General features: G+C 35.2%; 1 protein-coding gene across 3 annotated transcripts in view; it reads right to left on the bottom strand.

The window, feature by feature from the left end:
• The window catches only part of EIF5B (eukaryotic translation initiation factor 5B), a 67,676-nt gene that overhangs the window by 10,430 nt on the left and 40,089 nt on the right, over positions 1-17,157 (bottom strand). For all 3 annotated transcript variants that reach the window (XM_082672810.1, XM_082672811.1, XM_082672812.1), the window contains exons 11-14: positions 8,669-8,776; positions 8,381-8,491; positions 5,940-6,007; positions 5,235-5,376 (exon numbers count right to left, since the gene is read on the bottom strand). In XM_082672810.1, the coding sequence (XP_082528936.1) occupies positions 5,235-5,376; positions 5,940-6,007; positions 8,381-8,491; positions 8,669-8,776 (429 nt within the window). The remainder of the gene's footprint in view (positions 1-5,234; positions 5,377-5,939; positions 6,008-8,380; positions 8,492-8,668; positions 8,777-17,157) is intronic.

The raw sequence follows: 17,157 nt of genomic DNA, 5'->3' as shown, positions 1-17,157 counted from the left end.
GGTTTAATATTTAAAAAATCAATAGTAAAGAACAAATGGTGCTGGAACAACTGGACGTCCACAGGCAAAACACTGAATACAGACACAGACCTTACACCCTTCACAAAAAACTTAACTCAGAATCGATCACCTAAGTGTAAAACACCAAACTCTAAAACTCTTAGAAGATAACAGGAGAAAACCCAGATGACCTTGGCCACAGTGATGACTACGGAGATACAACACCAAAGGCATGATCCATGAAAGAACTGATGAGCTGGACTTAATTAAAATTAAAAACTTCTGTGAAAGAGAGTCAAGAGAGTGACATTACAAAGCACAGACTAGAAGAAAATATTGGCAAAAAACCACATCTGGATAAAGGAATGGTATGTAAAGTATACAAATAACTCTCAAAATTCAACAGTAAGTAAACTAAGAATCCGATTTGAAAATGGGCCAAAATACTTAACAAAAAACACCTCACCAAAAAAGATACAAAGATGGCAAATACATACATGAAAAGATGTTTCGCACCTTTTGTCACCAGGAAGATACGAATTAAAACAAGATACCACTACACACCTATCAGAATGGCCAAAATCCTAAAGCACTTACAATAGCAAATGCTGGTGAGGATGTGGAGTGACGGGAACCCTCATTCACGACCGGAGGAAATGCAACACGGTGCAGCCACTTTGGAAGACAGTCTGGCAGCTTCTTACAAAACTGAACATTCTTACCATACGGCCCAGCCATCGTGCTCGTTATTTACCCAGGAGTTGAAAACTTATGTGCACACAAAAGTCTACAGCAGCTTTATTCATAATTGTCAAGACTTGGAAACAACTAAGACGTCCTTCAGTGGGTGAATGGATAAATAAACAGGTTCATCTAGACAATGGGATTATCATTCAGTGCTAAAAGAAATGAACTATCAAGCCACAAAAAGACACGGAAGAAACTTTAATCCATATTACTAAGTGAAAGAAGATAATCTGAAAAGGCTACATACATACTGTAGGATTCCAACTATATGACTACTCTGGAAAGGGCAAAACTATGGAGACAGTAGAAAAATCAGTGGTTGCCAGTGGGTGGGAGGTGGGCGGATGAATAGGCAGAGCACAGAGGATTTTTAGGGCAGTGAAAAGGCTGTATAATTCTATAATGGTGGATACATATTATGATACATTTGTCCAAACCCACAGGATGCACCACACCAACAGTAAATTCTAAGGTAAACTACGGGTTCATCAATTGTAGCAAATGTACCACTTGGGTGGGTATATTGATAATGGGAAAAGCTATGAGTGTGGGGGCGCGGGGGATATATCAGAAATCTCTGTACTTTCCCCTTAATTTCTCTGTGAATTTAAACCTGCTCTAAAAAATGACATGTTTTTTAAATAGCAACAAACTTCTCACACCCTCAACAACATGGATGAAGTCACAGAAGCATAATGTTAAATGTAAAAAGCCAGACACAAAAGAACATATTCTGTCAAATTTGATTTACATGAAGTTCAAGAAACAGGCAAAACTAACCCATGGGCACAAAATTTGGAACAGTGGTTGCTATGAGGGGCTGGGGATTGACTGGAATGGGGCATATTGGTACTTCTCGGGTGATGCAAAGTCTGTCGTCTTAATTTGGGCTGTGTAACAAGGATGTATATACATTTATCAAAACTCAATTTCACACTTAAGTTCTGTGCATTTCACTGTATATAAATTTTACCTCAATTTTAAAAATAAGGATATAGCAAATTTACAGAAAGCATAAAAATATTTATGTCACAGCTTTTCCACCTGGTAATAATAATTAACCTGTTTTGAACCCTTACTTTGATCAGATACTAGTCTTAACACTTGACATGTTTTATCGCCTCTAATTCTTACAAAAATCCAGTAATGCTCTGTTTTGCAGGCAAAAAGGGGCTAATTAAGGACCCTCTTTATACAGTTTGAAGTGCCAAAGCCAGGATATGAACCCAAGATTCAAACCCTGGAAGCCAAGCTCTTAACCACTGTCCCACTCTGCTAACTCAGAGCTCCTAGGATGTAGTTTCTCTGGAGACAATAACGAAACTAAAAGGGCAAGTGACTAAGGTAGTGCCTGCAGAGGAAGAGCAGACTGAGATCGTGTTAGACTGTCATCTTCACTAGAAACGTTCTAGGAACGAAGAGCAAATGGAGATTTCCAAGATACAACGAAGACTGCAATCTTAGGGTCACCGTGCCTGCTTAATCCAGATTTGCCCACCACTGGCAAATCCACACTCAAGTCAGAGGTCAAAAGCATAGGCCTGTAGAGAACTCCTAAGGGAGGATGTGTCTGCGTTTGAACAAAGTAACTATAACTTTAGAAAATAAATGAAGATTCGAAAATGACCTTCATAAATTAGAGAAACTGGATTAAACACAAACAGTTAAACTCCTAGAAGAAAACAAAATTAACAAAATGAAGTGGAAGGAAATGGTCTACTAGGTGTGTACACTGTATAATAAAAGACTCGGAAACTTATAAGCTCAAACTGAATTAAAGCAACCCATGAAATCTTCTCTCTCCAAAGTTAATACAGTAGTTGGAAGTAATACATGCCAAGTGCCCATAACCTACTAGGCACTCAGTAAATTCTTGTTATTGCTATTTAACAGGATTCATGACTTAGAAAAGAGAGAAAACAACCCTATCTCTGCAATTGGTACAGATCAGAGCTTAATGAGAATTGTCATCTCTCCTTTAAAAAAAAGTGACAAACTTAGAAAGCGTTCAGTTTACAAAGGTCTTCTAGTGAAGCTGTGGCTGGGAAGAAGGCTTAGTGGTCAGTCTCCTCTAGATTTGTCCAAACCCACAGAGTATACAACACCAAGAGTGAACCCCAATGAAAACGATGAACTCTGGGTGATAATGATGTGTCCAAAGGAGGTTCATCAGTTGTAACAAATGCACCTCTTTGGTGGAGGACACTGGGAACGGAGGGGGTTGTGCGTGTGTGAAGACAGGGGTATACCGGAAATCTGTACCTTCCCCTCAGTTTTGCTGTGAACCTTAAAGTGCTCTAAAAACAATAAAGTCCTGATAACAAAAAGTAAAGCCCCTCACCCCCACAGCAACAGCAATTCAGGCTGTTACCGAATAAAGGAGAAAAACCACGTAAGCATATCAAGAGATGCAGAATGAGCATCTGACAAAAATCAACAACCATTCCAGACTTAAAAGAAAAAACAATACTAAGCAACCTAGGAATAGAAGGGAAATTCCTCAGTTTAATAAAGTGCATTTACATCTGACATTATACTTAATGGTAAGTATGGAGAAGAAACAAGGATGTCTGTCACCACTTTTATTCGACATTGTTCTAGAAGGTCTAGTTAGTGCAATAAGGAAGAAAAACATTTATAAATTGATAAATTGATAAAGGATACAGATAAGGGAAAAAGTGTAACAGTTTTTATTTGCAGATAACATAATCACGTATATAGAAACTCCCACCCGAGCTACAAAAGCTACTAGGCCTAATCAGTGAATTTAAAAGGTCACAAGATGATAAAACTGGAGCATATTGTCAAGACAAAGTAAAGTAAAGTAAATGTAGAGACAGACATCATGTTCACTGATTGGAAGGCTCAATTTTGTTAAAATGTCCATTCTCCCAGAATTTATCTACAAATACAACCCCAATAAAAATCCCGGAGGGAAGAAACTAACAAGCTGATTCTAAACTTTATATGGAAATTCAAGGACCCTGAAATAACCAAAACAATTTTGAAAAATAAAAAGTTGAAGAACTTAACCACCACCTGCTTTCATGACGTTATTATGAACCTGCAATAATCAAGACAGGGTAGCAGTGGCACAAGGACAGACATATAGGTCAATGGAAGAGAAGAGAAATACTAAGAACAAACATGTACCTACATGGTCAATTAATTTTCAACAAAGACTGCAAAGTAATTCAATGGGGAAAAGAATAATCTTTTCACAAGGGGTTTTTGAAGTAGATATACATTTGGAAAAAAGTTAACCTTGACTCTACCTTACACCATGCACAAAACTAACTTAAAAACATCATAGATCTAAATGCTGAATATCTAGAAACACTGGAGAAATTTTTCATGAACTTGGGGTGGGAAAAGATTACTTATATAGAACACAAGTGACAAATTATAAAAAAAAATAATTTCTCATAAATTGATTTTGCTAAAATTAGAAGTTTCTGCTGCTCTTCCAAAAACCTCATTAAGAAAATGAAAAACTAAGTCCTTGACTATAAGAATATATCTGCAATACACATAACTGACAAAGGACTTCTATTGATAATATAAAGAACTCTTAAAACTGAATTAAGACAACTAACAATCGAATAAAAATGAGCAAAGGATTTTGAATAGATACTTCAGAGAGACAGAGATGGAACAAGTACATGAAAAGATATTTGATGCCATTAGTCATCATGGGAATGCAAATGAAACCAGTATACTTTGGCACTACACACTCATTAGAATGGCTACAGGTAGGGTTAAGTGTTGGCAATAATGTGCAGAAACTGGAACTCTTCCAAATTGTGGGTTAAAAAATGTAAAATGGTACAATCTCTTTGGGAAAATGTGTCATTTTCTCATAAAGTTGAACATATACCTACCATATGACCCAGCAATTCTATTCCTAAATATTTACTAAAAGTAAAGGAAAATAAACGTCTACACAAAGACTTGTGTAAAAATGTTTATAGCTGCTTCACTAATAACCTAAAATTGTAATCAATCCAAGAATCCTTCAACAGGTAAATGGATCAAGTGTTAAGATGTATTAGCCAGATGATGAAATATTACTGAATAATAAAAAGGAACAACCTATGACCTATGCAACAACACGGATAAATTTATATTAACATGAGTAGTGAAAAATGCCAGACTCAAAAGATTATACACCGTATAATTCCATTAATATGAAATTATAAAACAGGCAAAACTAGTCTATGGCAGCAGAAAGAAGGCTGGTGTGTTTCGGGGTGCAGAAGGGGCACACTGACTGTAAAAGAACATGAGGGAACATTCTGGGAATATGGAGGTAAGTCTATATTCTGAATGACGGTGGTTAAATGTGCGTATAATTTTGTCAACATACACTGAACTGTACACTTAGCGTTAAGTGCATTTTCTTACATGAAAGTTATACTACATTTTTTTAACCACAAAAAAATAAGAAGCATATTTTCACAACTTAATTTTTCAGAAGGAGAGCTTACCTTATTGAGTGCAACAATGAAGGGACATTTTTTAGATTTCAAAAGGTTGATAGATTCAATTGTCTGGGGCTCCAAACCGTGCATAATATCAACAACTAAAATGGCAATATCACAAAGAGAGCTTCCTCTGTTTCTCAGATTACTGTTGGAAAAGAAAAAGATGTATAAATAGAAATCTTGCAATTAATACTTTTATTTTAAAAACTTAAAATTTTAATTTCTTTGTAAAACCTAAACAAAAAAGAACAAAATGAAGTACATGCATTAAATTCAAGTGCCATTAGCCCTTAACTTGCCAAATGCTTATCTGACAGTGAATTGACATCAGTTGGAATGACTTAGTTCCAGAAGTTACTCCATTATTTCTGCCAATTTTACTGACCAAGTTTTTTGCGCTAAGGAACATAGCCAAGAGGTAACAGGACAAAATTCCACCTGTAATGGGTTTCATAGGAGATAGACCAGGTATGTATTAGGATTTGCTCTTTCAAAGTGGAAAAGACTTCTCTCTACAAAAAACAAGTATCCAAATAAAGTACTACTAAATCAGTGAGGCACAGATGAGGATTGGCAGTTACAGGGAGCACAGACCTCAAAACAGTACCCCAAGACTAGCGACTAGTTAGAACTCCTCACTCACTGAACTTTGAGACTTAATGGTTTCAAGCAGTTTGCCTGATGACAAAAGACACAAATCATTCTTACCTGAAAGACTCATGCCCCGGAGTGTCAATAATCAGCATTCCTGGAATCCGTAAATTCTCTCTATTAAACTAGAAAAGGTGGGGGAAAGTGGAGAGCTTAACAAAGCCAAAACAATGAAAGCTTCTTTACAAAACAATTATTCTGCCATGAAAACTTCAACATCACTTCCTTTTCCAAATGAACTGTTTTAAAACTGTTTCAACCAGCAAAGCACAACAGTTAATATTTTCATTAATATAAAAAGGAATTTTTCAGAAAAAAAACTGAAATGAGAAAATATTCCCCTTGTTAAAGTTATATAACTGATGTAGTCCTTTGAAGTACAGATTATTAGTAAGTGACACAGTAAGTGACAAATGACAGAGTAGTCATCCGAGAGTGATTATTTATAAAAAGCTGACACAGAAGAAGAGGTTCTCCGTATCTGGAAAATGTATCCGGTCCAATTTTAAAGCAATTCTAAACTCTGAAAAATATCTCAAAGCATGTTTTAAAGAAAATTTACCACATCAACTTAAAATATTAAAGAATAAGTTCATACCCTGCTTTATTTAAATACTATCCTCAACACTTGATTTTCTGGACAAAAGCACACAAATGAATGGAAACAACATTACAACAAGGCAGATATGGACGTCCTCCTTTAATCTAAAGAGTAGCACTGACCAACAAATCTCTCTCACACATACACACACAAAACTTTTTTCTTTGCTTATCTATACTTTTGTCAATCTTCAAATGATTTTCCAAAATCTTATCCAGGGATCTAGGTCAAAATGATTCAAATGCAAAACATTTCAATTTTGCATTCTGGTGGTCTTAGATCAAAATTCACCATAATTATTTCCACTTCGCTGTCTGGAATACAAACAATATAATGACAATTGCCATATAAAGGTTATCCTGATAACTTTCATACAGGCCTAATAAAAATCATGCTTTTTAACTATGTGCTAAAATAACACCAGATTTAGAGTCTGGAAACTGGTGGAATAAGCTGTTATAAACTCCCCAGTGACTAGCACAGAAAAGTAACAGATAGAAACAACCAAAATAAAATTTAAATTACAAATTCAGAAAACTGTAATTCAAGAAAACTGTCCTAAAATAAAGATTTTAAACTACATACTGAAATGGAACACCATGTAACTGGAAAACTGACCCAGAACAACCAAAAGCAAGATGCAAAAAGACTACATAACTTTATACGAGGATGAAAACCAGCTTGTAATCAAACTTGCAATGCTTTATGTCAGAAGAAATTGGAGTAACAGTCAAGATACTTAAGGAAAGAAAATGTGAACCAAAGATTTTACATGTAGCCAACTAACTTTCCAGGATGAAGGCCACAAAGTAACTCTTAAATATTTAAAAAACTCAAGTAATATTATTCCCATTACTCCTTCTTCAGCAATCTACCAGAAAACAAGCTGCATAAAACAATTTCAAACACACAAAACAAAAACTGAGTGATAAGCTCACAGACCCTTTCTATACACAGAACTGAGACTAAATAAGGAATGAAGAGAGATACCAGCATGTAATAACGTGCTATGTGTTACATCAGACAGCACGATGTAACCAAACACAAATAAGACTACTAGAACCTGTATCAAAAAGACTCAGAAGCCAATCACTGGGCAAAGATGGAACTATCTCAGCACAACAATAACTGAAATGGATTAAAACACGGTAAATAGGGACTTCCCTGGTTGGGCAGTGGTTAAGAATCCGCCTGCCAATGCAGGGAGCACAGGTTCAAGCCCTGGTCCAGGAAGATCCCACAAGCCGTGGAGCAACTAAGCCTGTGCACCACAACTACTGAGCCTGTGCTCTAGAGCCCGCGAGCCACAACTACTGAGCCCGTGCTCCGCAACAAGAGAAGCCACCGCAATGAGAAGCCCATGCACCACAACGAAGAGTAGCCCCCGGCTCGCCGCAACTAGAGAAAGCCCGTGAGTAGCAATGAAGACCCAACAGCCAAAAATAAAAAAAAATAAAAAGGTAAGAAAAAACACAGTAAATATGTTGAAATCCATGAGTTTATAATAATATAATAGCAAACCAAACCAATCACTCTTTATTTTAAGAGCTGGTTAATAAAGGTGAAGGATCAGGCATTTATTCTGCCTTTCCTCCACATCCCATCACTCAATGACCAAATAGTAGATGAGGACTCTATAGAAGTAATCAGATGATGGGACTGGAATATCAACATTTAGAGATTACTTCACTTCATAATAGTGACTGCCTCTTGGAGCAGGAGGGAAGGAGGACTCCTACAACATTTAATGGTTTATGTCTTTAAAGATGGCGTGTGTTAATTATGAACGGTGAGCATATGGGTCTGTTATACTATTCTGTTCTTTTTTCTGTGTTTGAAATAATTTATACGTTAATTTTTGTCAGAGATTAAAACACATGAAATACAGTGTACTTACATTTTTAATCATCTTCGTTTGTTCATTAATAGCTTCAAGAGGAACATTGGTGGCACCAATCTGCTGCGTAATACCACCTGCCTCACCATCTTGTACATGCGTGTGACGGAGCTGGGATAAGATGGCAGATTCAGATTCAAATTTCAAAATGCAAAAAGAAGCAAAAGCAATAAGAAAACAGCAGCTTGTAAACAGAACTGCCCATGTGTGCTATGGTTTCTATTAGCTTTTTATAAGGTATCATTCACTTATTCAAAAAGTTATGTATCAATGCACACATTTTCTTACTTTATCTAGAATTTTTGTCTTCCCTGTGTCCACATGTCCAAGTACACAAATAACAGGAGCTCGTAGCTTCTCTGTATTTACGTTTTTACTATGTTCAAGTCTCCGTTTCTAGGAATAAAAAAAAAAACACAAAATTAAATACTATTTCAAACACTCAGTACCATCTTCCTTTAAATTATTTTGCCTTTGCAAGGGAATGCCACAACCTGCATACAGGTTTTGCTGCTTGTTTTGCTGCTTTAACTACATGTAACTGCATTTTACGATGTGAACTTTACAACCTTTGGACAAGGAGACACCTGTTTATAAGAGATTTCTGAGCAGCACTACTAATTATGAATAAGAATGGTGTAAAGTGTTGGCTCAAACTTTCTGAACACTTTTGCACATGGTTAATTTAATGGAATATAATGAATAGAAAAAGGAATTGATCATTTTGTCACACTTACTATATAGTACAACCTCTAACTTACGTGGAGGTTTACATAGAAAGAGGTATACACTAGCATTCCAACACTTTCATTAGAACTTAAGAATTGTTAAAAATTTTAAAGCAATATATTTCAAAGCTGTATCCAGTGTACAAATGCTATGTCTTTTCAATTAGGACATGGTTACTGCAAGCTTCAGCCTGACACATCCAAATGACACTTCCTACCTTCCTAAGTAACCACTAAGCATGAGAAAGCCTGTCCTTGAACTACAATGTATTTACTGTATCATTTACTTCTAAATACTTCAGCTTTCTGAGAACCAAACAAAACACAAGCTAGCAGTTCCTCTTTAAAATGACAGCCTTTGAAGTACAGTAAAGCTGGCATTCAAATGAAATAACACTTTTCACAAAAAGTCTGAAGCAATGTCATTTACAAAACTATCACTATTTTCCATCTAAAAAACCGTTTTTCTAAGAACTCTTTCATTTCTACCATGACACTGATTCTTTCTATAGAAACTGTAATGAAAAGACATTTTGGAATGTCAAAAGTGAGACGCAAGTATTTACTAGCGAAGAGTAGTACACAACAGCGTCACAACATGTACGACTCAAAAGCAAACAGGACCTTAGTTAGAACTTGATATGGTTGAAAACTGCCTTTCTCTCCCATACTTGATGAAATGCTGAAATTTTCTGGAGGGCAATGTAGTATATATAGACCACGACTCAGAAATTCTACCTCTAAGTATTTGCTCTGAAGCAATGACAAGTATACAGAGATGTACAGGTGTACAACAGTTTGCTCACTGGAGTATTTATGATAGCAAGAATCAGTAACCACTTAATCTTTAGTGGAGGATTTCTTAATGAGTGTTTCCAAAACCCCAGGGCTGATACCTATCTGGTTGCATAGAATCATATAGGTATCCTATCCACAATGGAGAGTCTTACTTAGGAAGTCTGTGGTGAATGTCAGAAAATTATAGTATATAGCAAGGTTTCAGAACCATGAAGTGTGTTATGGACTGAACTGTATCTTTTCCAAATTTATACACTGAAGTCCAAACCCCCAATGTGACTTATTTGGAGATAAGGCCTTTAGGAGGTAATGGAAAGGTTAAATGAGGTCCTAAGGGTGGGGCCCTAATCCAATAGAGCTGGTGTCCTTATAAAAGAAAATCAAAAATCTTTCTCAGCACTTACAGGGGAAAGGCCATGTCAGGACTCAGTAATAAGGTAGTCACCTGCAAGTAAGGAAAAGAGTCCTCACCAGAAAACAGCCCTGCTAGCTCTTGAATCTTGAACTTCTATCCTCAAAAACTGTCAGAAAATAAATTTCTGTCATTTAAGCCTCCCAGTTTGCAGTATTTTTGCAGTATTTTGTTGTGGCAGCCCAAGCAGACGGATACAAAGTTAAATTAGGATCCTTCTATAAAATGGAAGACAACATGGAGCTGTTAAAAGGTGTTGTGAGGCAGGACTTCTTAAAGGATGGAATGAGGAGGCTCAGCAAGTCCTCTCCCTAAAAAGAAAAGATAAAACTAGACGAAATGGTTGAAACAGCCACTTAAAGACTCTAGAAATTGGCCAACAGCATATGACAAATTGAGAAACATTTAATTCAAGAAAATCTACTGACCATCAGTAAGAGCAACTGTGGAGTTTCAGACTGGAGTTGCTCCATCACACTCCTCTCACTCCCACAGCTACATGGGGCAGAAGTGATATGAGAGAGGGACAGGGGATTTCACACTGTAGGGCACTGCCAAAACCAGGAGTGACCCCAATGGCAAACAAAGAGATAAAACTAAAATCACAACTAGACTAAGCCCTTGATACTGGTGAGACAAGAGATAACCAGGAAGATCAGTCAGACATTTAACAGGGACGCTTGTGGAACAAGACTGACAAACCAGGCTTTGATAAGATACTACTAATCTCCGGTGGTCCAGAAGGCTGTGCCCCTTACAAGGTTGTCAGAAGAGACCAAAGAGGTCCTTGGTCCTCTAACAAGAACTTAAAAAATGAAAACAAACAAAAACAAAGAAAACAAAACTGAGAAGAGGCATCAGCAGTTGCATACAATAGAAGCCAAAGACATAACAGAATTAGTCCACCTGATTCACTAGGCAAAAAAACCAAAAAACCCAAACTACCACATTTGTAGGAGCTAACAGAATTCAGAGTGGTCAACAGAAACTACCTCTGAGAGATCCAGATTTTGGACTTATCAGACAAAGACTCAAAAACAGGGAACCATGTTGAAAGAAAAGTCTGATGATGACTCATCAAAAGAGGACATCAATAAATAGAAAAAAAATTATAATTAAAAAAAATAACTTGAACATTTTGGAGTTAAAAAGTTCCGTAACAAATTTAAAAAGTCACTGAAGGGGCTCAACAGTAGCTATAACCTGGCAGAAGAAAGAATCAAAGAACTTAAAGATAGATTAATAGAAATTAAACCAGAATGAAGAAAAATGGACAGAACCCTGAGAGATCTGCAGGATACTCTCAAGTGCACCAGTGGAGTTCCAGAAGGAGAGGAGACAGAGAAATAGGCAGAAAGAATATCTGAAGAAATAATGGCAGAAAATGTTCAAAATTCGACAAAAAACATCAATCTACACATCTAAAAAACTCAATAAACTCCAAGTAGGATAAATACAAAAGATAGCCACACCAAGACACAACCTAGTTAAATTGTTAAGAGCCAAGATCAAAAAGAAAATCTTGACAGCAAGAGAAAAATCACTCCCTGTGTAGAAGGGAACCCAAATAAGAGTTAACAGCTTAATTTTAATCATAAGCAATGGAGGCCAGAGGCAATGCAGTAACATATTCAAAGGACTAAACAAGAGAAAAAAATTGTCATGCAAGAATTCCGCATGCAGCAATATTATCTTTAAAAATGAAGGTAAAATAAAGAATTCCCAGACTTAAAAAGACTAAGGAATTCACTGCTAGAAGATTAGCATGATGAGAAATATCACAGAAAGTTTATCAGGGTGAAATGAAGTGACACCAGATGGTAACGAAAAGCCACATGAAGAAAAAAAGGGTGATGGTAAAAGATGATTATATAGGTAAATATAAAACACAGTAAAAATTACCTTTTTCTATTTTCTTCTCTTAAAGGCTGATTTAAAAGATAACTTCAAAAATAATTCTAAAGTTGTATGCTTGATCTTATAACAGATAAAGATGTAACAAATATAACAAAGATCAAAGGCAAGGCGAGGGAGGTACTGGAGCTATACTGTAGCAACAAAATGACACCAGCAGAAACTCAAATTCATAGGAAGAAATAAGGAATACTAGAAACGTTAATATTTAGGCTAATATTAAAGACTATCAATATATTTTTCTCCTTTCTTCTCTGAATTCCTTTAAAAGATGTAAGATCAAATAAGACATTAATAGCACCACTGTTTTATTGGGTTTGTAACATTTATAAACATAATATATGTAACAATAATACATAATATATGTAACAATAATACATAATATATGTAACAATAATAGCATAAAGGAAGAAGAAAGAAATAGATCTATATTGGAACAAAATCTTTTTTTAAGTAGAATTAAGCTACTAATAATAGAAAATAATAAGTTAAGATACATATTGTAATGCCTAGAGTAACCATGAAGAAAATAACTTAAAAAAAGAGAAAGACCCAAGAGACATGCAATATGTAGAAAACAAATAGCAAAATGAGAGAAGAAAATTCCATCACATCTATGACAACTTTTTTCCATTTCCTTTTTCTTTTGCCCCACCAAGTGGCTTATGGGATGTTAGTCCCCCAACCAGGGATTTAACCCAGGCCCTCAGTAGTGAAAGTGCAGAGTCCTAACCACTGGACCAGTGGGGAATTCCCCATAATAACTTTAAATGTGAATCAATTAAATGCTCTTAAAGGCACATTGTGTGACTGGATAAAACAGCAAGATTAAAGCACATGCTGTCAGCAAGAGACACTTTAGAGTCAAAGACACAGACATAAACTGAAAGCATTAAGACTGAAAAAGACATACCATGCAAATGATAACTATAAGAGAGATTCATGGCTATGTTAATAATACACAAAAAATGTTATCAGAGACAAGAGACATATCTGTATCCTCAAGAAGATATAACAATTATAACCACATACAAACCTAACAGAGACCCAAAATATATAAAGAAAAAACTGAAAACATTGAGGGGAGAAATAAAATTCAACAATAAATTTGGGAACTTCAATAGCCCACTCTCAATAATGGATAGAAAAACTATACATAAAATGAGCAAATGTATACAAAATTTGAACAGAAGTATCAACAAAACTGACCTAACACCAGACCCACCAACAGCATAATCCACATTCTTCCTAAGTACACAAGAAACATTCTCCAGAAGAGACCATATGCTAGAAGATAAAACAGGTCAATTACTTTAAAATGACAGAAACTATACAAAGTATGTTCTCTGACCACAATGGTCAGAATTTAGAATTAACAGAAGGAAAATAAGGAAAATCCACAAATATTTGTAAATTATAACAATACACTTCTAAATAATGCATGATCAAAGAAGAAATAGTAAAAGTGAGATTAGAAAATCTGAGTTGAATGAAAACCAAAAAAAGTCAAAATTTGTGGGATGCAGCTAAAGCAGTACCTTAGAGGGGAAATCTGTAATTGTAAATGCCTATATGATGTGGAGAAGAAAAGAATGGTCTCAAATCAATTATCTAAGTTGTCACCTTAAGAAATTAGCAAAAGAGGAAACTAAACCCAAAGTAGAAAGAAAATAATAAAGAACAGAACAAAAAATCAACTAAAAAGAGAACAAACAAAAATAAAGAAAAATCAATGAAACCAAAAGTTGGTTTGAGATGCTCAAAAACATGGAAAACCTTTAGCCAGACAGACCAATAAAAAAAAAAAAAAAAGAGGAGACAAAGATCACCAAAATTAGAATCAAGAGGAGACACCACTACTGACCTTACAGAAACTTAAAGGACTGTAAAAGGATGCTATGAACAACTTTATGCTCACAACTTAGATGAAAAACAATAATTAGAAACTCAAAAATTACTGATAATGACTCAAGATGCAAAAGAAAATGACAATACAATAAACTGAATTAGTAATTTTAAAATCCTCCCCCCCAAAATGCTTTATTGATGAATCCCAACAAACATTCAAAACAGGAAATAATATAATCCTTCACAAACTCTTGCAGAAAGTAGAGAAGGATGGAACACTTCCCAACTAATCCTACAAGGTTAATATTAATCTGAAATCAAAGCCAGAGAAACACATCTTAAGATAAGAACGTTACTGATCCATATCCTCATAGGTATAGATCACAAATTCCTCAACAAAATATTACAAACGACATCCAGTACCATATAAAGAGGATTATATACCATGATCAAGTGGGATTTATTCCAGGAATGCAAGGTTGGTTGAATACCAACTAACATAATACATCATATATCAATACAAAAAGGGAAAAACCCATCTCAATAAATATACAAAAAGCATCTATCATCCACTCACCAACAGAAACTCACCACAAACTAGGAAAAAAAGAGAATTTCATCAAACTGACAAAGGACACCTGTGAAAAACCCACTGCTAATATCATAGTTAATGGTGAAAATCTGAACATTTTCCCCCCAAATACTGGAAACAAGGCAAGTATGTCTGTTCTTACCACTTCTATTCAACAATGTATTGGTCTAGCCAGGGAAATAGGGCAAAAAGAGAGAAATAAGCAGCAGTAAGTTTGGAAAGGAAGAATTAAATTGTCTTTGATAGATGACATGACACTGATTACAGAAAGTCCTAAGCAATCCATGAAAAATTACTGGAATAAAAAAATTTCAGTATAGTTGCAGGATACAAAATCAATCTATAAAATCAACTGCACCTTTATACTGACAATGGAAGATTAAATGAAGTGACTCCATTCACAAGAGCATCAAAAACAATAAATATACTTGGCAATAAATTTAACAAAAGAATCATAAATCCTATACTCTGAAAACTACAAAACACTGCTGGATGAAATTTTAAGAGATATAAATAAATGGAGAGACAGCCTATTTCCATGGATTGGAAGATTTAATATTAATAAGATGGTAATTCTCCACAAAATTGATCTACAGATCCAATGCAATCTCTATCAAAGTCTGAGTAGACTTTTTGCAGAAACTGCTGACCCTAAAATCTGTATGGAAAAGCACGTGACCTAGGATAGTCAAAACTATCTGGAAAAGCAAGAATAATGTTGGAAGACTTACATTTCCCAATTTCAAAACTTACCATAAAACTATAGTAATCAAAAACAGTATGGTACTGATGTAAGAACAGATATACAAATGAATGAAACAGAACTCAAAAGTCGAAAAATAAACTCTCACATTTCTGATCACTTGATTTGTCGAAAATGACAAGGCAACACAATGGGGGAAGAGTAGTCTTTTAAACAAATGATGCTGGTTAAATTCATTAAAAAATGATGTTAGTCCCTTACATCACACCATACAAAAAAATTATCTTAACACAGAGTTAAAGATACAAGAACAAAAAGTATAAATTTTTAAGAAGAAAACACAGGGCAAAATATTCATGATCTTGGGTTAGGCAAAGATTTCTTCAACACAACACCAGAGGCATGCTCTAGTAAAAGAAAAATTTAATAAACTGGATGTTAACAAAATTAAAAATTTATGCACTTCAAAAGAAACTTAAAAAATGAAAGGAACTCTTACAACTTAATAATAAAAAGACAAATTCCAAAATTTAAAAATGGACAAAAATTTGAATAGATGTTTCAACAATGAAGATTATAGGAATGGCCAATAAACATACAAAGAAATGCTCAACATCATGGAAATACAAATTAAAAACTGCAATAAGATATACTACTTCACATCCTTTAGAACGGTTATAATGGAAAAGCAGACAGTAACAAGTATTAGTGAGGATGTAGAGAAACTAGAACCCTCAACTGATAAAAATTTTCAGTTGCAGAGCCACTCTGAAAAATAGTTTAGTAGTTTCTGAAAAAGTTAAACACAAATTTACCATATGATTCAGCAATTTCACTCCTAGGAACATATGCAAAAGAAATAAAAACATGTTTCCATGCAAAGATTCATATGAGAATGTTTATGACAGTACTATTCATAATAGCCAAAAAAGTGGAAAGTCAAATATCCTTCAACTGGTGAATGGACAGTAATAAAATGTGGTATATTTGTGCAACAAAACACTATTTGTCAGTAAAAAGGAACAAAGTACTAATAGAGCAACAACACAGATGAATAGGCTTAAGTGAAATAAGCCAGACACAAAAGACTACATATTATAGGATTGCATTTATAATGAAGTTTCCAGAGAAGACAGCTCTCTAGAGACAGAAAAACAGATTAGTAGTTGCATGGGGCTAGGAATGGGGAATGACTGCAAACTGGCACAAGGAATGTGTCTGGGGTGATGAAAATATTCTAAAGTTGAGTTGTGGTGATGGTTGCACAACTCTGTAAATTTACAAAATGTCACTGAATTGTACACTTAAAATGGGTCAATTTTATGGTACGTAAATCATATCTCAACCAAGCTGTTTAAAAACTGTTGAGCTAAAGAAGCCCATAGTATATTGTTATGTGGAAAAAAATATGCATCCACAAAATTTATTATCTAATTATTAATGAATTTTTTTTAACATGAGGCTGATAAACAGATTCATTAACAAGGGTAGTTCTTGTTATCTCACTGGGGAGTGAGATAATGGGCGAACTTTTACTTTCTGATTACACCCATTCTGTTTGTTTTTAAATCATCAAACACAGTACACAAACTGTCTCTCTTACACATAGGTATACAAGGGAGTTGGCCTGAGTAGGTGCTGTGGGGAAGAAGCAGAGACAAGTGCAGGAGAAGGGAGGGGATCTAGTGGGTGGAGACCAGAGATACTGCTCAACATCCTAAAATGAAGAGGACAGTCCCCCGCAGCAGAGAATTATTCAGCCCAAAAATGTCAACGGTGCTG

Source organism: Grampus griseus, assembly GCF_964374135.1.
Source record: "Grampus griseus genome assembly, chromosome: 15".
Classification (NCBI taxonomy): Eukaryota; Metazoa; Chordata; class Mammalia; order Artiodactyla; family Delphinidae; genus Grampus; species Grampus griseus.
This window is presented reverse-complemented; position numbering and strand designations above follow the sequence as displayed.